Source organism: Trichomycterus rosablanca, chromosome 8, assembly GCF_030014385.1.
Source record: "Trichomycterus rosablanca isolate fTriRos1 chromosome 8, fTriRos1.hap1, whole genome shotgun sequence".
NCBI lineage: Eukaryota > Metazoa > Chordata > Actinopteri > Siluriformes > Trichomycteridae > Trichomycterus > Trichomycterus rosablanca.
In genome coordinates, this window is record NC_085995.1 from 30,012,830 (window position 1) to 30,037,548 (window position 24,719).

Below are 24,719 nucleotides of genomic sequence, written 5' to 3' on the forward strand. Positions count from 1 at the left end.
TTCTGACAGTGCAATTTTCAGATGTATAGCACCACTCACTCAATCACTTATTCACTCACTATCTGACTGACATTTAGCAGGCGGAAGTTTCTCCACAACAGGGAGTGGGAGCACTATAGTAGTTTCTGTGTGGGTTGTTACCAGTTACGGTAATTCACATGAATACCACTGTGTGTACTTGTTCATAAAATAAACTGTTAAAATAGCACCTTATTATGTTGTGTGCATATTTCGACTTTGACACTAGGAAGCACACTTTCTATTTACAAATAAGATTACCTAATTAATACATTCATGAGCATTTTCTCATCACATTCTTAAATACATACACTATGCTGAATTTGTGTAGTAACACACAATAATGATGTGATGTAAGAATGTATGTATTTTCCCTGTCCTGTGTGAGTGACTACATGAACAACACAGAACCAATACTGACCTGCAACAACAACTTGTTTTACACTATGTACAGTGCTACACTAGTACAATAGGCAGGCTGGAGATATTGAACTAACACTGCACACAGTAGAACATGTATTGGTACAAAAGAGGGTCTCTGGAATGCTAGTTTTCTGGTGGTTTGTCTGATTGTTTTTTTTTTTTTTTTTTTTAACTTATTAGTCTATTAAAGATTCAACATAGATCACATAGCTGCAACAGTCTACAAGGGTCCTAAAAGTGCATAACAGCCAGGTAGCATTGGTCCCCTCAAGAGGACCTCTAGTCACCAAGGCCGTTCTGTGAGCCCTTTATATAGATTTCATCTTGGGATAGCTGTCCATCGTAGTTGTCCATGTAAAGACTACTGCCACAGCTACTGCTGCCACTTCCATTTCCACCAGGCAGAAAGGTGCCAACAGCTCGGCCCTGGCGCGCATGACCCACTGCATCACTGAACACTTTATTAATCTGCTCTTCAGATGGCATCCACCAGTCTGGGTTTGAGGCACAGTGCATCCGGATGAACTCTAGAAACAGATGTGTTTATTTAATACTTATTGTTTTACATAATGTTGTTTCACCAACTTCAACAGCTTGTGGAATCCATTGCAAAAGAACTAAAGCTGATTTGAGAGTAAAAAAAACTATCCTACCCAGTGTTGGTATGTTTTTAATAAAGTGCCAGATCAGTGTATGCTGTAACTACTAACACTATGATGACATTTGTTATTGGTACTGCATATGTAGCAGCTGTGCTTTTATGTACCTCTGAGGCAGCTGACTTTGATGGGGTTGAGTGGACGTCTCTCAGGTCCTGCCTCGCTTATATGAGCTGAACGTTTCCTCTTGCCCAGGCCACATGAGTACTTTAACTCATCTGTGGTAAAGACAAAGCGGATAAGGTAGCGCAGCAGTCGCCTCCCATCCTTCTTTGATGAGTTCACTGCTTCGTCCCACTGTTTGTTTGTGATAAAGAGAGGATAGTTCCCCAGCAGCTGCTTACTTCCCTGCTAGAAGATTAATAATAAAGATTTAGCATTAATCACCTACCCATCATGTACTGTTCCAAACTACACTTTACCACCTAGTGCCCATAAAAAATAAGGTTAAAACACAGGCACTTTAAATTATTATTATGTTCAACAAAAAGATTTATATTGTTTTAAAAGCTAAACATGTTTTGGTAATAGAGCTTCAGAAACAGGATGAAAGAGCTACCATAAATTCTTTCATATGTGTAATTTTATGTAACACTGAGTAAAGAGCTGTTTCAGTCTTTCTTATATAGCTCAAAATTTGAATATCAGTCTCACTTCTGTTTTCGGTGTTTGGAGGCTGTTTATCTCAAAGTGGTCTGAAAACTCTTGCAATGCACTCCTTGCACAGGCCTAAAAATAAGAAAAAATGAACATTTCCTGAGTTTGTACCTGCTCATTTCAAACAGAGCCAACACACAAACCAGCATGCATATACAGATGGGTAACAAATGAAAGGAAACCCATTATAACATTTTTAAAATAAGGTTTTGTGTCCTCACAAACCACCAGAACAGTATTCATGCAACTTGAGATGAATAGAGTGTGATGGAACTTGTGATGCTTTGATAATGAAAATGGAGATCGCTATCTAATGCACTTTCCCAAAACTCTGAGATCTGGTGACTCTAAATGACTTATATTTAAAGTACATAGTTTATATCATTTAGTGACCTCTTGTTTCCTGTAAATGAGGCATTGTCTGAGGAGGCATTTGAGGCAAAAGGTGGCATTTCAGTCAAAATAAAAGTGCCCCTTTTACAACATTAAAGAGCCATTGGTGTCCCTCTTCTACAAGTGTTGTGATCAAGCCTTCAGGCCTGTACCAGTCTCAAGGTGTAGTTACACATGGCATAAAACACCATCCATTTACATAAGGACCTTAAAAATAGTTTTTAATTCACAATCAAGGTCAAATGGGCTTTCTGAGCATTTTAACATGCCATCATGCACAGTTAAGATGCCAATTCCTTAATTGTATTATGATTATTGTATTGTTCAGTATATGTATTATTACAACAGTTTGAAAGCATCTTAACTTATTTTTTCCATTTCTTTTGTTATTTGTTACCCATCTGTAAACAGTTTAAAAAACATTTACTAGTACCAGTATTTAGAAACAGTCTTAATCAGGCTTAGTAATTATGCTGCAGTTTTTGGTTTTCTGACCTCTGTGAGCTGCTCCTCAGGTGGGGGTGGCAGGAACTGGTTGTAGTGCTGCAGGATGGCCTTAAAGAAATCCAACACGGTTTGACATGGTGCTGCAATAAACAAAATCACACATTTAATGATCATTGTCCAGCATAGATAAAAAGTTGTCTAGTGTGATTAACAGAAACAATAATTTCAAAATACTTATTTAATATTAAGTTATCATTTGAATAAAAGTTTTGCCAGCCACTAAATATTTATGCAAAACACAGTTTTGTAGAGCAAAATAACTCCACCAAATATTTCTATAATATACAAATATTATTCTTTAGTTAATAGTTAATAATATTTTGTGTTGTGGGACAATGCAAGAAACATGAATGAAATCAAATGGAAGAGGACCACTTGTACTAAGTTATATTATGTACATGTACACTGATCAGCCATCCTACTTGTTTCTACACTCACTGTCCATTTTATCAGCTTCACTTACCATATAGATGCACTTTGTAGTTCTGCAGTTACTGACTGTAGTCCATCTGTTTCTCTACATACTTTTTTAACCTGGTTTCACCCTGTTCTTTAATGGTCAGGACCCCCACAAGACCACCACAGAGTAGGTATTATTTAGGTGGTGGATCATTCTCAGCACTGCAGTAAAACTGACATGGTGGTGGTGTGTTAGTGTGTGTTGTGCTGGTATGAGTGGATCAGACACAGCAATGCTGCTGGAGTTTTTAAATACCGTGTCCACTCACTGTCCACTCTATTAGACACTCCTACCTAGTTGGTTCACCTTGTAGATGTAAAGTCAGAGATGATTACTCATCTATTGCTGCTGTTTGAGTTGGTCATCTTCTAGACCTTCATCAGTGGTCACAGGACGCTGCCCACGGGGTGCTGTTGGCTGGATATATTTTTGGTTGGTGGACTATTCTCAGTCCAGCAGTGACAGTGAGGTGGTAAAAAACTCCATCAGCACTGATGTATCTTATCCACTCATACCAGCACAACACACACTGTCAAACCACCACCATGTCAGTGTCACTGCAGTGCTGAGAATCACCCACCACCCAAATAATACCTGCTCTATAGAGATCCTTGGAGAGTCCTGATCATTGAAGAACAGCATGAAAGGGGGCTAACAAAGCATGAAGAGAAACAGATGGACTACAGTCAGTAATTGTAGAACTACAAAGTGCTTCAATATGGTAGTGGGGCTGATAAAATGGACAATGTGTGTAGAAACAAGGAGGTGGTTTTAATGTTATGGCTGATCAGTGTATATTAAAGTCAAAAGTTGACATACACCAGTACCTGATTAATGACTTTAGTGCAGCACCAGTTTGAAAGACTCTTTGTACAACACCACATCTCTTTATGAGATTTATTGTGGTTTTTCTTTAAAAAACATTTGCTGGGTCAAAGATATACATACAACAACAGAGATTATTTATTTGGTGATGGATAAAATTTTATACGGTACTATAACTTGTAACATTTATTAGTAATTATGAATGACAACAGCTAGTGACTAATCTGTTGAATGAAGATTGGCGTAAGTTTGATGTTGGAATCCAGATGGACCAAGAAAAAGCAGGGGCAGGAGCTTCTTTTCTGCCTGCCAGTCTCTAAGCCTATTGCTATGCAAAACTGTTTGACTGTGGAAAATGTTTCAGCAGCTTCTATGTTTTGGCAGATCTGTTTTGGTGGTTTCAGGATTAAATCTAAATATCCATAAAAATTCTTCTTAGCAAACGTATGTCGGGATGTTTGATCATGGTAAAAAGACTCAATGTTCTATGTACTTTGTACACATGGGCAGTTGTTTGTACAGATGATCCTGATGGCATTATGTGTCATTCCTGGCTTGGAAAATATATAATCAATTTTTTACATGAATAATCTAAGTTGCACTACGTACATTTTTGACCCAGCAGATTGCATTATATTGAGGAAACCTACACTTGTAAAAGTTCTGTGTAGAATTGCTGCAGAAAAAATACTTGAATTAAGTTAGTTCTAAACTCTGCTTAGTAATTACAACCCTCTTACAATAAATGAACATGACTAACACACCACCATAAAGGTTTAAAAGCAGGGTGGTACCTGGAAGACTTTCCAGTTTTTGCCTCAGCTCTTCGTTTTCCTGTTGAAGACTCAACACTTCCTGTTCCAGCTCTATACAGCGTGGGCAGCAACCTTCCTCCTCCTCTTCCTCAGGCAGCGTGGAGGAAGGGTGTCCGTACGAATCGGACGGAGCCGGAGATACCCAGCCTCCCAGGTTGTGTCCAGGTGATGCAGACTCAGGTTTATTATGGTGGTGGCGCTCACCCTTGGATGATGTAGCTCCAGCCAGCAGGTAGTTCTGCAGGGACTCAGTGAAGACCTGCAGCAGGGTTGAGGTGTGCTGTGGGTTCCAGTGGTTCCTGCGCTGACAGTTGTCTTCAATGCTGCCCGCCGACACTCTTCCACCATGCTCCTCAGCTTTAGGTTTGGAAATTCCTGGCTCAGGTGAGCATCCGGCCTCTTGCTTTATGATGGAATTGACAGAGGAAGACGGGGGGCTCAGCGGCCGCTGTGGTGCCAACAGACTTCCGTTGCCGTTCAGGAGGCTAAGTACTCGACTGCACTGCTGAGCAAAAGCATCAAGGATCAGCCGGTTTTCTACAAAAAGAAATCTGAATTAATATAAGGAACATGATATTTAACAGGCAGCTTGTCACAGAACTCTTAGTAAAAACAAGCTTGATTTGAACTGACTTGCTTTTTTACATTATGTATTTTGGATCTGTTGTTTTGTTACATGAAGCATCTTTTCAAAAACAAAACACTCCTTTTTTAAACATAATAATCAAAATACTTGTCAAACATTTTTTTTATTTTATTAACTTAATGTACATGCTAATTTTAAATGCCCGTTTCTATGCTTCTTATTTAGCAAAGTGGGGTGTAGAAACAGTGATGATTACTGACAATAATCTGAAGAGATACAAGCCATGATCAGGCATTGGAACTGGGCAACTGAGCAATGAAGGTCAACTGGTTTGATAAATCCTGTGTTCTCCAAGATGATGTGGACGACTGGGAACGTATACCATATATAATTTACCCCTGGAAGACATGTCACCAGGATGCACTGAGGATGCACGGGATCCACCTCACAATGTACAGAAGCTGAAGGTAATATCCTGGTACCAGATACCACAGGACTCCTTCAGATGTCTAAGCGGGTCTGAGATGTATTAACAGCATATAAGGAGGAAGGTCATTTTGGCTCATCAGTTTATACAGTATAATAAGGCAAGGGGACTTTTTACCAATAAATTTTGTGTTAATCATATCTTTGTTTTTACTTATAAATACAATCCTAAATCAGTATGGAAAATGCAAATAAATAAAAAAAAACAGTGTTTTTTTACATTTACTTAGCCCTTCATTTTATTGCAGACAGTATGAACCCAAGATGTCTGATCATTTTCATTTCATTTGTTAATATACATCCATTCCTGCATTCCAGGTGTGCAACACATTTACTCTGCAATAAATCCCGGTTTTAAACATGATCTGATGTCATTTTCATCACATTATCTCAGAGATTTTCAAGCTATCAGTGTGCTCAGTAGTGCATGGTACATTCTTTAATGGGAAATCTATACTCAAACAAAACTGAAATTTGATGATTAATACACCAGAGGTTTTTGCACCACTTTCATGATGCATCCTGATCTTGTGTCTGTTGCTAAATGATTATGAATTTGTCACCCTCAAACAAAGGCACAGGGCAGCCAATTATAGGGGCATGCTGTAACCGTGGCAGCCATGTGACGGGCGTGTGCGTCTGGAGTTACTGAGACGTGTCTCTCAGCTGAGAGCATATTTATTAATATGTGTGGCATCTCTGTTGACACTGTTTACTCTCAGTGAGAAGTGTTTGATTATTTTCCTCTCGTTTCCTGTTCTCCTTCACATTTCTCTTTTTTACATTATAGTCTCCTGCTCTCTCAATTACTGACCTATCCTCCACTCTCTTCTCCTATCCTCTCTTATTCTCCCTCTTTTTCGTCTGTTCCCTTTTAGCTCTACATGCATCCTAACATGGTGAGAAACTGTTTTGATATTTCATTAAGTCCAACATGCTCCACAGAACCAAATTTATGAGTCTCATTTATTTTAATCATAGTCTCCCGTGAGGTTGAGGGAGCTTTGAAATGTAATTTAGCTTTATTGCACAGTTTCCAGAGCCTTGTTATTGACTAAATGTGTCTCTGACGAAGATGTGTCACCAACAATACTGTCAACATTTCTAAAGAAAAAAACAGCCACTACTGGTAGTTGACTCACAACAGTGGTGTTAACATATAATAATTTACAAAATGGAACATTACACCAGATTGAAATGTGCATTGGATTGTTCTATATGAATTTATTCACATACAACTGAATCAGTGAAGTGTTTGTTTATTAGGATTTTAACAGCATGTTTTACACTTTGGTTACATTCATGACAGGAACGGTAGTTACTCGTTACACAAGATTCTTCAGTTTACAAGGTTATATGGAACACAGTCATGGACAATTTAGTATCTCCAATTCACCTCACTTGCATGTCTTTGGACTGTGGGAGGAAACTGGAGCACCCCGAGTAAACCCACGCAGACACAGGGAGAACATGCAAACTCCACACAGAAAGGACCTGGACTGCCCCACCTGGGGATCAAACCCAGGACCTTCTCGCTGTAAGGCAACAGTGCTACCCACTGAGCCACCGTGCCGCCCCAAATCAGTTAAGTATATCTAACGGTGCCAACGATATTAATTTCTGTTCACTCCTTCTGTATGCAATATTAGAGACATTACTAGTCAGTTATTCTCTTTAAAATTCAACAAAATTAATGTTATGTATATACACTATATGGACAAAAGTACTGGAGAGTGTGAAGTGTGTCTCTGGCAATTTGTACATATTAAGTCCAAGCAGCATTGTTAAGGTTAGGCACTGATGTTGGACAAGAAGGCCTGGCTTAAAATTAGCCTTTCAATTCATCCCTCTAGTAATCGGTGGGGTTAAGGGCAGGTCTGTGTGTAGGTCATTAAAGTTTTTTCACAGCAAAATCATCAAAATGTGTCTTTGCATGAAATTGCTTTATGCATAGTCATGCTAAAACATAAATGGCCCTTCCTAAGCTTTTGACAGAAAGTTAATAAAAGCATATGATTTATTGTATATCATTAATATTAAACACCTCTCAACAGTGGGTGTGGCCATATAATGTACATATAATGTACTGATAAGTCACAGCATCCTATTAAACTAACTCATAAATTGGGAGACAAATTGGTTAGTATGGCTACTGTGACTTCAACTGTCCGAATTGCAAAAGACTAAAGACTCTAAGATAACCAGATTTGAGGTTTGCACAAAACATTCAGAAAGAAGTCCTTTCTTAAAAAAAACTGTCACTAATAACAACCCTCAACAAGCTGACAGTATATCACCCTCACAGTTAAATATGACTTTGCTGCATCATTTCATAGAGATGCCTATCACTAGTCGGGACTGGTATCTGGTCAGAATAGACTGGAAAACAAATTGTAAACAGTTTAAACTAATTTTTTTGTCATAATGCCAGTCATAATGTAAACAGTTTTGCAAAGCATTTTTTACCTAAATGTTCGAATGAATCTGTAATTTAAGGTCTCAATAAACCACTAAACCTTGCCTTTTTACTGTATCTATAATTTGCCCTTTAAAAGGGACTTTGAAGGAAATCCCTTGTGGTTTAGATTTTTTAGCGTAGTCATGTGAGACTGATCATGCAGGAAATTGTACAGAATTTGAGTTTGAGTTTTTACAGTATTTACTAAAGTGTTTGAAAGTTAAACATAGAAGCGATTTAGAAAGCCATTTTGCCTCATCCTAAAACTTTTTTCCAGTGTATGTCCAAATAATTCTGAGCATTCATTTCAGTAGTACTGTCATCCAGAAACTATCATCTTTGGGAGGATGGCATGCATACAGGAATTAACTGAATAGTTTTACATTCATGATGATATACTGTATTTGGAAGGTGCAAAAAGAAGGAAGGTCTATATCCTGCTGGTCACTGAAGGTGAAGTGTGCTCATTAACACATGAATGCACAGGAATAAAATGATGAAAGAGCTACTCAACAGCATAATAGCAGCCTGGTAATCACTTTATACCAATCATAAAATGAATATAATAAATAAAGCTTCCTAAATTATAGTAAGCGTTAAATAGCCAAAAGTTACATAATATAGCTTTAATTAAAAACTAATTACTAACTAATTTAAATATTTATGAATTTATTAAATAATTTTTAAAATGTATGTCAAATAATGATTTATTAGTAAACACGTAATATAGTACTTTAGATAAGTAATGTTTATGTATTGTATATATTATATATTTTTTATATGTAATATTTTATAATATGTTTTAATTATTATTATTATTATTTATCATTTGTACTTATAAAATAAGTAATATGTACAGATATATATACACAAACATGTATACTTATGTTGCTAAGTCTTTTATGAGAAGGAAAAAAAGAAAAAACAAAGCATGACTCAAAACTTTTTGCACTAAACTTGTTTTCCTACCTGAACTTATTCCGTAGCTACAGTCTGGAGACTGATGACCGGCGGGGTAACGGACTCTCCCCTGGTGATTGAAGATGGACGCTGATGATGATGATGAGGATGCTGATGCTGAGCTGGAGGTCGCGACTCTGGGCCTGAGATCAGCGGGGAGGCGATGCATGAGAGGCAGTTGGTGGTGCTGCTGCTGCTGCTGCTGGCCGCTGACACTCAGCGCCGGGTGATGATGGAGCTGTAGTCTCGGATGGTTATGATGGTGGCGAGGTTGGTACGGATGTGTGTGCGCCATGGCGTGTGATCGCCGCTGCCCCGCTCCGTCTACCAGCTGCGGGATCTCCACCATAGTGGGTCGCTCGTGTCTCGTCTTTAACGCGGCGCGTTTGCTGGCGAAGCCACGCTGCTGGATGTTTATTTTGGGCTCGGGCAGACCGTCGTCCGCCGCCAGCATCTCCTCCTCCATGACCCGCCGCCTAAAGCTACGATCTCGCTGTCTGTCGCTTCGGGGAGCGTCGTGTCCGATGTTTGCCTCCCTGTGTCTCTGTCTCGGTGTCTCCACTCACTTCTGACTGTGGGCGCTGAGGGTGGGTGACTTTACTGACACACCGCTGCTCCAATCCCCTGCACGATCCGCGTCCTTCTACCAACAGGGAACTGTGGCGGAGCGGCGAGCACCCTGCGGGGCATCTGCACCGAAAAGTGGGAGTGTCAACATGAGCAGCGTTATATTGTATTAACACACACGGAAGACAGGACGGCCATGTTTTGTTATGTAGCCTTCTGACTCCTGCAATGAGTCTTCTCACACACACACACACACACACACACACACACACACACACACACACACACACACCACACACACACACACACACAAACACACACACCACACACACACACACACACACACACACACACACACACGAAGCATACAAACAGCTCTAGGTGCCACAAACAGGTGACAAATGAAAAGAAAATCCAACTCAGTCCCAGTACTGTGTTTTTCCCCTTTTGTTTTGTTGATATCCATTGCTAACAGGTGTCTAAAAACCTTTACCAGTTTTGTGACAACAGTTTGAGTAAGGAACAGCATGTTCCAGCACAGGGGCGTAACTAGGAGCTCATGGGCCCCAGTGCACCTAACCCCCCCTGTAGTTACGCCCCTGTTCCAGCATGACTGCTCCCCTTTACAAAAAGCAAGGTCCCGTACAGAGCCCTGACCCCAGAGCCCTGACCCCAGAGCCTTAACCCCAATCAACACCAAATGCAGACCAGGCCTTTTCATCCAACACCACTGACCACACTAATGCACCTTTTACTGAACGGACACAAATTCCCACAGATAGGCTTTTCTTGGGGAAAACCTCCCTAGATAAATTGTGCCCCAAAAGTGCACTAAAGGCTATATGATCCAATGTAAAAGGAGGTACTGACATTTTGCAGGAGACCATACTGTGTAATAATCAAATTGATAACTTTGTATTGATTTGCTATTAGCTTTCTTCTTCTTAAGGGAGACGAAAACCATGCAAGTACACAGAACCTAAACCATGTAAGTACACTTGTTCGAAAGAATCCTGTCCTGTTATGTTTTTCCACTAATTTATTGGGCTTTTTCATTTTGTGAATCACCTGCTTTTAATTATCTGAATATTATAAAAAGCTAAAACCCTTTTATATTAGTTTAATTATGTAATTATTGTAATCTTAGTTCCCCATTTCAGACTTACTAATCATATCTCCATGTAATCAGAACATACCTGGAAAATGCCATGTATATTTATTAGATATATCTTGTACATACATTTGGTGGACCTTTTCTGCTACATCTATTAAATTGGTGTTTTTTTGTAGATATACAGTTACAAAATTATTCCCACAGGGGTAAACCTGGGTTAAGATCTGGTGACTGTGAAGATCTCATGCCATGGACATTGTAATTGTCACTCTGAAAAAGATCAGAATATAAATGTTCCATCATATCGATTAGCTGATCAATCAGAATAACTTTGTGTTTACTTGCTGTGATCCTTGTTTTGAATGGAAAAAGTAGAAGCAAAACAAAAGTTGTTTAACCCCTTTTGTCCCTTGGATGTCACCTGCACATTGGGCGACAAAGAAATGTGTATAAAATATTATACAATCAATTTTGCAGTGTCATATAAAATAATAAAAGCAAATAAAACAGATTAGTTAAAACGAGTATAATAGTTTTAAATAATGTAAAATATAGAGTGGACATAACCACCTTAACATGGTCTCCAGGAGGTGCAAACCAATAAAAGAACAGCAGAGGGCGACACATTAGCATGTTTACAAAATACTGCCGTCTGGCAAACTGCTCTGCTGTGAGGAATTATAACATTGTGTTAATCACATAAATACAGCTTTACTCAGGTCTAGACGAGCATTCAGTTGTTTTAGCTTAAGAAGTATGAGTAAACGTGTTTTAGGAATTATAGCTTTTTATTATGTATTTATTTAGATTAACTTTCTAAGGGACAGTGATGGTCTAGTGGTTAGAGCTTTGGGCTATCAACTGAAAGGTTGAGAGTTCAAATCCCAGCTCTGCCATGCAGCCACAGCTGGACCCTTGAGCAAGGCTCTTTGCTCCAGGGGTATCGAACGATGGCTGACCCCAGCTTCCAAACAAATTGGAATATGCACAGAAAGAATTTTGTTGTACTGTAAATCTGTATATGTATATATGCTTCCTATTCTATTCTTTTTTTTAACAACTAGTCTACATTTATATTATTTAGCAGGGACCTATTCAAAGTGACATGCACAAGGGCTTTGTGTCATCAGTAAATTTCTGTAGTTAGATGTAATATCAACAGGCCTAAAATGTGCTTAAATAAAACACTATTAATAGATAGTATGGGTAGGGAAAAGAAAGTGTTAGTCAACCACAACAATTTTTTTTAGTACACATTCACTTATACCCAGAGGAACTTGTAACAGTCAAACCACACTAACAAATTTCTGTAGTTTTTACAGTATTACTACTGTAGAATGATAAAATTCTTACTGTAGAACCTGTACACAGCATTTTACTGTAGATCTGCAAAGAATTATGGTCAAGATTCAGTGGTGAACGAATTCTACAGTAAGCATATTTCTGCTGTGAATCACAACACAGTAAGTTTAAGCGGGATTTTTCTTTTTCTGTCAGTTGAAACAATAATCCGTCTTTGGTAATAGTACAGTTTGCATTATATCTAACACAAATATTAGTTTTTTTTATCACTCAGACAGAAAGACATCTTTATATCATCAGTAACAGGTACAGAAATTAGAATTACTTGATAATAGTCACCTACACTTTTAAAACGCTATTAAGACAGAAAGCGAGCTAGCTCACTAAACATAGAACTAATCGGCCAGTTGATAAACAACTAGCTAATGGTCTAGCCAAAAGTGATACACTAGAGAGCCAGCGTGCATAACATTACCAAAACAGGTAAGAATTTTAAACAGCACATTTTTAATAGTAGAATGTGTTTATTAATGTAATATCTCTAATGGGAGGTTAGGAATTAACAAAACTGTCATAGTCTCCAGTCTTGTATATAAATTTCTACAGCAGTAACAGTAATTCCTTGTTTTATCTTTACAGTGCAGGAAAGAAAACTTTAGCCCAAGATGTGGATTCCAGCAAATGTAAAACAAAGCACTTGCACATTTTTATGGTTTTGTTCAAAACAGCAGTGTTTACAAAAATATGAATTTATTTATTTAATTATCTATGTATTTTCAAAAACATGTTTTAAAATGTTGAAATTCAATAAATGATTTTTTGTTACAAATGCAGTGTCTTAATCTTTACAATGTATAGTTATTTTTCGAATATTATTTGTGTTAAATGTGGTAATGTCTTTAAAGTAGTCTGATATTTGCTGTAATTAAAAGACTGCATTACTGCTGTAATAGGTTACAGTAATGTGAAATTACTGTAATAAGAGCTACCGTACTGTGATTATTACTGTAATAAATATTACAGTATTTTATAGTTACTGTAATTAAATTTGCAGTATGCGTACTGTAAAATTTATTACAGCAACTTACCGGCTAATTGCTGCCAGCAAGTTACTGTACATTTCACAGTGTCCTTTTTACCTTCTGCATGTTTTGCAAGGAGCAAACACACGTGGACACTAGAAATGTCCGAACTATGGCCTGTGGGCCATTTGTGACCTGCACCATTTTTAACATGGCTCACGAGGTCTTGTAGAAATAAAATTAAATGTGGCCTTGTTGAGCAGGTTTTTTTTAAAGAACTGCTTGAACAGTTTGAACTTTGGGTGTCGCTATTGCATTAAATAAATCTAAAACTCTCCCCATCTTCTTTTCCCCAACTCAGAACATTAACATTGCACTTAAACGTGGTGGCTCCAAAGAAGCAAAAGTTAGACAGCGAATGCAGAATATTATTTCACTAGTTTAGAGGGACGTGAGTAGGTTTAAAGAAGTATAATAATCTTCCCATAAAGATTATAAACTGGTGAGTAAAGTTGACAAAATTGTAGTTTGCACAAACACTGTCAAAGATAGAGCATTATCACTCGAATAAAAAGGAAGTGTAATTGTTAGTAATCAGGTAAGTCTGTTATATTTTTATTTGTTTTATTACAGAAGAGTCTGTGGCCCGTGTTTGCATATTTTTTTTAATCCATCTGGCCCCCAACAAGAAAAGTTTGGACACCCCTGATCTACACAGACACTAAATGGAGACCAAGACTGAACCGAGTGTGCTGGGCGGTACACAGCCCTCTGGTTGGGTGTGCTGGGCTGTACACAGCCCTCTGGTTGGGTGTGCTGGGCGGTACACACCCCTCTGGTTGGGTGTGCTGGGCTGTACACACCCCTCTTGTGTTAGTGATGGACATTACCAGCAGCGCCTCACTAAACCGCTCAGTGACGTGAGGCGCACGTCAGACATCCAGCTGCGCGCGCCTACAGACAAACTTCCACCAGCACTCCCATAACACTACATGTGCAGAGACACCAGTGCTCCCAGGACATTCTGATCACTTACAGTCTGATCTGTACGAGTCAGACGCAGGACTGAACGCGGGATTTTACGATTTTAAGAAAAATCGTTGGAAACAGTTGGGAACAGTTGGGAAGACTTTACAGTTGATTAGATCTGCGGATTTTGGGGAGAGTTGGTGATGGACTGAACTGGACCAGTACAGATCTGGTGAAGTGGATCGATTGGACATGTCGACACTGGGATCTTTTTAAATACTAAGATAATTCATGAGGGTCTGATCGTTACTTTGCGTATTTATTCGGGAAATGCGCGTAACCGACAGCAGCATGATTAAACTCATCTAATGATGAGTAATGATGATAAATAAATCAGAATCGGACTGCACATTTCTTTCCACTCTGCTGTATTTCTAACACAGAGGACGACTGCGTGTATAAAGCTAAATATCTTGGCGGCATGGCGCACTGGATGAACTGTCTCTTTCTGTTTTATCTGACATGCCATTTGCCCCATGCTCGGACAGAGTACTGTCACGGCTGGTTGGACAGTATTGGGAACTACCATGACGGGTTTCAGTGTCCGGAGCACTTGGACACGGCTGATGCTGGGGTTTGTTGCGGGAGCTGCGCGCTGCGTTACTGCTGCGCCGCCACTGATGCGCGTCTGGACCAGAGCAGCTGCACCAACCACCGGGACACTGAGCACCCCCAGTACACACCCCGTAAGATTCCATCCACAAAACAAAACAAGAAACATACTACACAGTGCAAACAGCACTCACATATTCACCTACAGATTCAGACATTTATAAAGTAAACATTTCATTACTCAAATAGTACAACAAACATCACAGTAAATATCCATTATTCAATTTATTACTCCATACTGTCCGTATACAGTTATCAAAGTTCAGGATTATGTAGTATAATATTCCTTGTTTATTTTGACACAACCCCACTAAATAAAAAACATTTTTATAAAACTTTTGAAATACATTTAGGTGTTAAAGGTGTTGTCTACACCAACCCAAGTTTGTCAACAAAAATTCATTATTTAAATGAGGTATATTCAAGCAAAAATTTTGGTGTACTTGAGGGGTGTACATATATATATATAAAAAGGTTTTAAAACATTTAGAAACATTCATTTAAAAATGGCCTAATACACATGTCTCTACACACTAATAGAATAAAACTGTAATATAAGCATGCACCAGACTCAGTTGTGATAGTTTAATATTTCCTTTTTTTAAAATCTGAATATAGGCATATAATTTGTCTCATAATTGTGTTTTCTTAGTAACTGAGTGGTTAAAATATGCCACCACAAAATAATAAACTATAAATAGCAATCACAAAAAACAGTTGATTTTAGATATTTTATCTAATTATCTCCCCTTAACTGCTTTTATGTCCACATGATTATTCACATTTTATGCAAGACTGCAATCATCTTTAATGTTTACACTTTAAGGATATTTTAAACCATAATATATTTCAGGTACCGACCAGATTTTGAATACAGCCAGGCTAAATGATAGATGTGGCGCCAGAAATGCTGGGTCAGATTGAGTTTCAATCACAGGAGATTTAAGAAGGGGATGTGAATGTAGATGCTTGATGTGGTCACTCACTGCAGCACCTGTTTTAACTTTGATTTATATTAGTAAAGAAACATAACAAAACACCCAATACACCTTATACACCCCAAAGACCTGATACATCTCATTCCCTAGATACCCCCATATCTTACATTCTTTACACAGATACACAGAGTAAAAGAAAGTTGCCACAGGACATATTATAAACTCTGTCCTCTAATTAAAAGAGGACAATTTAGGATGCAAAATTTAGTGTATTTAGTGTAATCCCTGATATATCCAAAATGTTTCTAACATGTATTAGGGAACTGGCACAGTTTTCAGTCTTGGTCACCTCACAGGCATACTAAACATCTACATATCAAGAGTCTTAATTTAATCATTTGTTGTATCAGAACACTGCAAAGAATAATCAACCAATCTTTTTAATTACTTAAAACAAAATTACATATTTAAACATTTAAAAGGATAAATAAAACATTTTCTTGTTAAAATGAAATTAGAATGTATTGTGTTACTTCTAAACTAACAGGGTAAGAGTCTGGGTTTGCTTTAAAGTGTACATCTACATTCAGATTCAATTTATAGTTACTTTAGAATCTATACAAGCCTTATTCCTTCTGTTGAATTAATTACCTCCATTTGGGTGATAACTTAGTCTTTCTGTACCCAAACCAGTGTTTCTAAATCTAACCGTCAATATTAATTAACCAAATCAAACACAAGATCTCCAAAAATTTATTTTATGTTCATGAATAAAAGCTTGACCTTCCTATATAACCCAGCTTTCATCACTCTCATCCTAAATGAGGCATCAAGGCCTCAAAAATCTGAGCCAACTGATTGCAGTGTTGTAACATAAACATGCCTTGCAGCGGAGGAGGAAAATATTTGGTTTGCACGGCTCTGTCATCTAGTGTAACTCTACCGGACACATTCTCTTAATACAAACACACATTCGAGGCAAATACCTAATGAGTGAGCTGATCATTTACAATAAGCTGTCAATCACTGACTCTCATTATGGTCAAGCACAATGATTAGCAGTTCATTATGCAAAAAATGTCAGTATAACACAAACAATCCAGGTTTTAATGTTTTAACAGTGATCAAAACTAATGAAATATGTTAATTCCACACACGAATTGTAAGTTGTTTAGAAATGTAAGCTACTGCCAAAATTGATTTGCAATGTTTAATGTTTAATGTTTAATGATTCTGAAGGTAAGTAATTTTGTTATTCAATCTGAGGCAGGAAGTGATCATTTAAAGCTGCAGTAAGATTTAAAGCTCTCTAGTATAAATATATCAATATCATAAAACCAACTTTTAAAATCTGATTTTGTAACATTAGTTTAAAAGTGACAATGTCCAAAAAATAGACCTACTTTTTAAAGCGTTTTACAGCAGCACAGGTTTTGAATTATTTTTATGACCCTTGTACTGTGTCTTGAAATATAATGCTTGAAATAAAATGAAATAATAGTTTTTTGTTTTAGTAGCTCAGTGGTGCTTGTCTCCTCCTATGACAAAGAAAAAAGATTTAGTATGCTGGACATTGTGCTTAAGTTTTAGTGTGCTTATAGTGTTACTTATTTTCAACTCTTACAGCTGATAAATTCTAAAGTATTGTACATATTTAAGTTGCCCTACATTTGGTGTAGAAAAAAGGAGGTGGTTTTAATGTTATGACTGATCGGTGTATATATGGCATACTATAGTCGTCTTAAAAAGCAATGGCTTGCTTTTTAAGACGACTATACATATATACACCAATCAGCCATAACATTAAAACCACCTCCTTGTTTCTACACTCACTGTCCATTTTATCAGCCCTACTTACCATATAAAAGCACTTTGTAGTTCTACAATTACTGATTGTAGTCCATCTGTTTCTCTACATACTTTTAAAGCCTGCTTTCTTTCACCCTGTTCTTCAATGGTCAGGACCCCCACAGAGCATGTATTATTTAGGTGGTGGATCATTCTCAGCACTGCAGTGACAATGATATGGTGGTGGTGTGTTAGTGTGTGTTGTGCTGGTATGAGTGGATCAGACACAGCAGCGCTGATGGAGTTTTTAAATACCATGTCCACTCACTGTCCACTCTATTAAGACAGTCCTACCTAGTTGGTCCACCTTGTAGATGTAAAGTCAGAGACGATCGCTCATCTATTGCTGCTGTTTGAGTTGGTCATCTTCTAGACCTTCATCAGGGGTCACAAGACGCTGCCCATGGGGCGCTGTTGGCTGGATTTTTTAGTTGGTGGACTATTCTCAGTCCAGCAGTGACAATGAGGTGTTTAAAAACTCCATCAGCGCTGCTGTGTCTTATCCACTAATACAAGCACAACACACACTAACACACCACCACCATGCCATTGTCACTGCAGTGCTGAGAATGATCCACCACCCAAATAATACCTACTCTGTGGTGGTCCTGACCATTGAAGAACAGCATGAAAGGGGGCTAACAAAGCATGCAGAGAAACAGATGGACTACAGTCAGTAATTGTAGAACTACAAAGTGCTTCTATATGGTAAGTGGAGCTGATAAAATGGACAGTGAGTGTAGAAACAAGGAGGAGGTTTTAATGTTATGGCTGATCAGTGTACATTTAAAGCAACAATACTTTTGGTAGCATTTTCTTGAGAAATGTTACTGGTTATTGTCTCCCCCAACATCGCAATGAAATTTATACCCGTGCGGTGGTGGTGATGTGGTTGAATTTCCTAATACATTAGCATTAGTTGTCACTTTAGTGAACTGGCGCTTAACATTAAAATTGCATAGATACATTTTCCTGATTACAGATTCATATCATTTAATTACTGCGCCTCTAACATCTAATGTCAGCTTAATAGCTTAGATAACAGAGTTTTATACATACTTTATAATTGCACTATGAAAAAATTACATATTGCTTAGTAATGAGCATGAAAAATGAAAACAGTTTGAAGTTTAGGCTGTGGTTACCATTCACACTGTACAATTTCACTGCTATGAATTGAAACAAAATCTAAGAATATTGCTTTTATTTAAAGATTAGTTCCACATATCTATCTACCTAACCATTCTACATACTAGCACCCTAACACAAATTCAAACTGTCTGACATTCTTTCTTTATTTTCACTCCTGCTAACAGAACCCATCTACATGCCTTTCCTGATGGTTGGTTCCATATTTGTGGCATTTGTGGTCGTGGGCTCGTTGGTGGCCGTGTACTGCTGTACATGCCTGCGGCCCAAACAGCCGACGCAGCAGCCCATTCGCTTTTCACTGCGCAGCTGCCAGGGTGAGACCATCCCCATGATCCTGACTGCAGGGGCAGCACCCACCACTCTGCGTGCACCGTCACGCCAGTCCAGCACAGTTACCACCAGCTCCAGCAGTGCCGGTGGAGGGAGCTCACTCCGCCGCTTCTCTTTGGGCAGAAGTGACACTTTGGGACTTCAGCAGCCCTCGCAGCAGCTCCTGTTAACCTCATCCTCATCAGTTTCTGCCCCAGCTCAGCCTTTACTTCCTCCCCCACCTCCGCCATATACAACTCAATTATCACACATGCACACACACCAACACCAACACCAGCACCAACTTGGACACCCTCAGCTTCATCAGAGCCAGTATGCCACACAGACCTCCAGCCTCCTCCTGTCCCAGCAGTACTTCTTCCCTCTGCAACCAGAGCCATTCAGCTCCAGCAAGGGTTTCGCTGATTTTAGCCAGAGCTGATCTGCAGCATAGGAATGTGGAGAGGCTGTAAGAGGCTGTGGAGTGGACACTAGACAATGCTGCTGTAAGAAACACAAACACACATTCTCTCTAGCCAGAACTGGAACAAAATGTGCAGCTATGCTTCTTTTAGAGGTAACATACTCACTTACTCGTACAACTATAGACTGACAGTAGAGTGGTGATTGATTTGCTGTTAAAGAAACACTTTTGCATTTGTTGTCAACCTAATCTCACATTACTGCACCTGTATTAATACATGTGATTAGCATCAGATAATCATTAGAGTGAAAAATCTAAGAATACTGGCTGCATTAAAAAACAAAAACAAACATAAAGTCAGGACCCCAAGTGCGGTCAAATGAGATGCTGATCACGGAAAAGGTTTTAAAAAATGAAAAATATAATTGCAAGCTGAATTTAATAGCTTACACGTTAAGAATCCTGTCATGCTCATATAATATAGCAATCAGCTACATGAAATGTAGTGTTTTTACTAATTGAGCCGTGGGTTGTGTTGGGGTTTACAAACTTTTTGTGCCCTTCAAAGTTAAAAAACCTCTACAAAAAACAGACAAATACACAGACAAACTTTAACCATAATTCACTGATACATTAAGTGTTAAGATCACATAAGACAATATCCTAAATATATTCTGCTGTAGTTTTAGCCACTTCCAAACAATGCTGCAATACAATTATTATTTTGTAATATTTCAATACGTTTTGGTTAAGTACCTCAAATACCAGCTTCTCCAATAATACTCACAAGCTGGAAAAAAACATTAATTTCCAACCTTTGCTGGTAGATATTTCTCCACAACGGTAACAAATCCATTATTTCTAGCCTAATAAGCAATCCTTATGAAATAATGTTGGTCTTTTCTACGTGTGAGAGTATTAGAAAATTAGAATGCAGTCTATTTCAAAAAAATTTGCACTTAATTTAACAAATATGGATCAATAATTTATGTTGGTGGGTCCAGTGCCTAAACCAGAAATATAGAACATGAGAAAGTCCAACACAATCATGCCTTTACTCAAACCTCAGGCCAATTTAGAGCAGCCAGTCCAGTTACTGTCATGTGTCATGAAGAAGGAAGACAATTTAATTACTCAATAGACACAGAGAGAACTTGTCAAACTCCTCAAAGACAAGTTCTCCAGGCACCTAGAGCTGTGCAGCACCCACTGTACCTGGTAAACTGCTGTCTTACCCTGTTAAAAATATGAAAAAAAAATCTAAATAAAACCAATTAACACTTTGAATGTGATAGCTTCATAACTTTTTTAATTCTACTTCATGTGAACCACCAACCCTTCCAAACCTCTAACCTCCAACTGGTCTGATATACCAGAATTACATGCCAAAACTTCATCAAAATCAAAACTCCCACATCACACACTGCTAAATGTACCTTATATTGTTTTTTAATAAAAAATTTATGCCCGCCCACAGAAATGCAGTCAATAAATATCTACAAAGGGGACACACTTATATAAATATGTAGAGAGTTTCCCCCCACAGAGCAGCAGTGCTGGCTGAACAATAGGAAACGGTTAATCATGGGGGTGTAATCAACTACAATAAATTCTGTTCATTTAAAAAAAATTGTTGTTGTTCATTGTCCCACTGGGTCCCTCGTTTCCAACAGCACCCACTCACAGTTTGAACAGCGCTGCTTGAATGTGTTTTTGGTATATATGTGCGATCGTGCTAACACGAACACCTTCCTGTGGCCCTGTACTTGTCTACATTTGTAATCCATCATCACGTTTATCTTCAAGCAAAGAAATGCTACATTTATTTAACAAAAAAGGAATTGTTCTTGTATTGTTGTCAGTAAACAGGTTTGAGCATACATACGCTGTTAATGTGGTAAACAGATTAGGTTCAAAACTGCTGAAGTTTTCCTTTAACAGATGAGCCTGAGCAATGTGGGAACTAGCAGGAGATGAAAAGAGACCGCTCATAACTACAGAGGAAAAACACAGAAGAATTTTAGTCTGGAACTGACTCTGGACTTTATGTCGGACAGGCCCGTTCACACCTCTTAAATTCTCATCGTTTAATGCACTTTTTATTTCAAATATTTCCTTCTGGAGCAAGAGTCTGGTGACAGTTTTATATGGGACACTTAAGATTGAAATTCAAGAACCGTTCTGGACTACTTGGTTTAATCATTTGCTGAGTGAAAAGGGAGCAAACCGGGGACTAAACTCACTCTGACAATCAGCTCCTTTGAAAGATGGAGCACAAACAGGTTCTGGGCAAGAAGTGCCAAGTGTATAAGTATGTGTGTGTGTACGTACAGTGAGAGGACCAAGTATTTAACCACTTTTGTTTTTATTTAATTGTATTCCATTTCATACATCCACGTATCCACGGCTTTGTGTGTGGGTTTTGTTTTTGGAAAGGTGTGGGGGCTATTACTTTATATGATGAGAGAAAATTTAAACTTGTTAAGCAGATTGTCCATCATTGTGTTCACAGTCATTTTTGTTATTATTATTTTATATTTTTTATTTTTTACAGGAGGCAATGTACAGGAGGCAATGTTTGTTCTGTGAAAGAATAGCTACTAACATTGAGCCATATTTCTAACATTCCTCACTTCAACTGAGTAAGACACACAGCTACCTCTGGGACTGTTGCCTTTCAAATGTTTGTTTACCTGATCTGGCATAGGTTTTGTATTTCATTTAGCATAATTCATAGAAAGCTGAATAATTGCTGTAATCGCCCTGGATCAGGTTCCACCAAGAGCACACTTTCTCTACTAGATTTGTGGTGAGCACAATGTTCTGTGAATTCTGGCTCCTGAAATGTGGGAGCGATTTGGAACAGACTACAACTGCAGTAATGCTACAGTGCTTTAAATAAAATATTAATGACCCAAGATTTGAATAATCCTGCTGTAATAAAGCAATGAATTAAGTTTTCCATGTGTGAGAGCATTTATAAGCTGAATGATGTATTAACTGTGTAAATACTTATTATTTTAAACGCAGGCTGAGATCTGTGGTTCCTCTGATCAACACACTGCTTTACATTTTAAGCTTACTTTATAACGGTACTCTGGCCGTTCACCTCGACTGACTCATGTTACCGCTGGAATAATATTTACTGATTTACAGCACAAGCTTTACTCTTACTACAGCTGGCTTAAGAGGAAGACAGCTCAGATGAGCCAGTCAGGCAGGAACTAAAATAAAACAGAAGTAACATGGGAAATCAGAGCATCTATTCATTACAAACAAGTTCAGCTCCACCTTTTCCTGTTTGGTTTCTCATGCTTCTGTGTTTGCAGAACATATAATTATTTAGTTTCCTAATTACAGGATAAAATAATGTAACATGACACAACAGTAATCCACTTACTAACCCTGAAGTCCCCACAAATAAATGAATTTTAAAATAAAATGATGTGGCTGTAGCAGAAATGACAATATTGCTCTGTAAAAACCAAAATAGAATGAAGTCTAAAAAAGATTTTTCACATTTTTTTTGTACTTTTTCCCGTAATTTTTACCGCAACCCAGGCAACACAAATAATGCATCAACATGAAACACAAAACAAAATATATTTAATTAATACAAATAGTGGCAATCTGGTCCAACTGTGGTTTACAAGATGCAGCATAAAGCCTCCACAAGAGGTGTTTGTGTACAAGTTCATTTTGTGCCTGTTGAAATTTGTTTAGTTAATTATTATTATTTTTCTCTGCAACCCATTTTTTGGTGTAAAAAACCCTGCTTTAAAACATGTTCTCAACGTTGCTCCTGTAGTTTATTGGAGTTATTGGATTTGATTTAATGATAGAGTAAAGCAACATCACCTTTATTCTTAACACTGCATTCTGTATATTTTTTACATATCAAGTATCGAATCACTAATCTTGGGTTGGTCCGAATATGAACATAATCAGAAGGCTGGAAGTGGATCCCAAGAGTCAGTTTTACTGATTCCAGGCTTTGAGAACTAAGAGACCACACAAAACAGCCTCACCAAAATCTCATAGGATTATTTTCTCATTCTTGCAGTCTAAAATATTCGATTTGGCAGCAACTTTTTTTAAAACTTGCAAGTGTTTGCACGTCCTTCTTTGGCTGATGACACTGCAATAAAAATGACAAGTCTGTAATTCTGAAAATATTTCTTAAGCTTGTTTTGAATATAGTCTAGTCAGTTTCTGAAATAGGGTGATCTATTTATTTTGGTGAGACATCAAGTAGTTCTGTCACCAAGTCTTAAAATAGTCATCTTAGTTTATTCCACAAACCTCCCAAACATTTATAGATAAGAATAAAAACTGCAAATTATGCTTACAAATGAGAAAGTTTAACTTTACAAGTATTTGTAAGCCCAACAACCCATTTTTTCTTCACATCATTATCTGCTTCTGAACATGTAGTGTTGTAAAGTACTGGTGTGCACTTCAACTGAAATATGTTTGTAATTGTAAACATTTCTCCTCATCTGGGGTAGTAATTCTTTGAAATGAATGAATTCACTGTAGTAATAATAAACAATAACTGCTAATATTTTGATTAAAGAACACGAAGCAATTAATGCAACAGTTTGATTAAAGCAACTATAGCACGACAGAAAACTGCAACTGAAAACAGAGTTGAACTGACACGTGTCATCATGTCACATAAAAAATGGCAGATGATTTTTGCAAAAAGGCAAACATTTTATGATATTAAGCTTGTGTGTGCTGCTGTTGTTCATCTTCTACCCTACACATCTTCAAAAAAAGGATGAAATAATGTTTAGTTAAACATACACAGGTCTAGACAGGAAATTGAAACATACAATTAGAAATATTCAAGCCCCTCCCTAAAGAAGATTTCTACAGATTTTACCTTAATTAAAGACTTTCTCACCCGCATGATGCAGCAAATGAAATAAATAGAATAGAATGAAATACTTGTTGTAAAGTTTATTTCAGTAGTACTTCATGGCAGTAAAGGACAAAACATTAAAATTTTGCAGTCCCAACATGCTGAGCAATCATTAAACAATGAAGACATAAATTAAACAAAGTAAAAGTTAATACAAATGTAAAAGTGCATTTTTATCTTTCAAGTGACCAATATGAGAAAAATCAGTGTACAACTAACATTTAAACC

At 37.8% G+C, this 24,719-nt stretch overlaps 2 protein-coding genes across 2 annotated transcripts; one reads left to right on the forward strand and one right to left on the reverse strand.

The window, feature by feature from the left end:
• Positions 1-9,760, reverse strand: LOC134319027 (BEN domain-containing protein 4). The gene is made up of 6 exons (XM_063000012.1): positions 9,257-9,760; positions 4,737-5,294; positions 2,646-2,737; positions 1,755-1,829; positions 1,208-1,451; positions 1-968 (listed from the first exon to the last, which is right to left on the reverse strand). Exons 1-6 carry the CDS (start codon positions 9,711-9,713, stop codon positions 721-723), a joined length of 1,674 nt encoding a protein of 557 aa, XP_062856082.1. The 5' UTR covers positions 9,714-9,760; the 3' UTR covers positions 1-720.
• A 4,942-nt stretch (positions 9,761-14,702) lies between these two features.
• On the forward strand, positions 14,703-19,655 carry shisa3 (shisa family member 3). Its single transcript, XM_063000013.1, has 2 exons — positions 14,703-14,967; positions 18,996-19,655. The coding sequence occupies exons 1-2, from the start codon at positions 14,703-14,705 to the stop codon at positions 19,580-19,582; spliced, it is 852 nt and encodes a 283-aa protein (XP_062856083.1). The 3' UTR covers positions 19,583-19,655.
• Positions 19,656-24,719: the final 5,064 nt, after the last annotated feature.

Excerpts from the sequence above, each read along its gene's own strand:
- LOC134319027 (XM_063000012.1), bottom strand. The coding sequence starts at position 9,713 with ATGGAGGAGGAGATGCTGGCGGCGGACGACGGTCTGCCCGAGCCCAAA. Across the intron at positions 2,738-4,736 it reads AAAACTGGAAAGTCTTCCAG|CACCATGTCAAACCGTGTTG; the intron begins GTACCACCCTGC and ends TGTTTATTGCAG. Across the intron at positions 1,452-1,754 it reads TCCAAACACCGAAAACAGAA|CAGGGAAGTAAGCAGCTGCT; the intron begins GTGAGACTGATA and ends TTAATCTTCTAG.
- shisa3 (XM_063000013.1), top strand. The coding sequence starts at position 14,703 with ATGGCGCACTGGATGAACTGTCTCTTTCTGTTTTATCTGACATGCCAT. Across the intron at positions 14,968-18,995 it reads GCACCCCCAGTACACACCCC|AACCCATCTACATGCCTTTC; the intron begins GTAAGATTCCAT and ends TCCTGCTAACAG.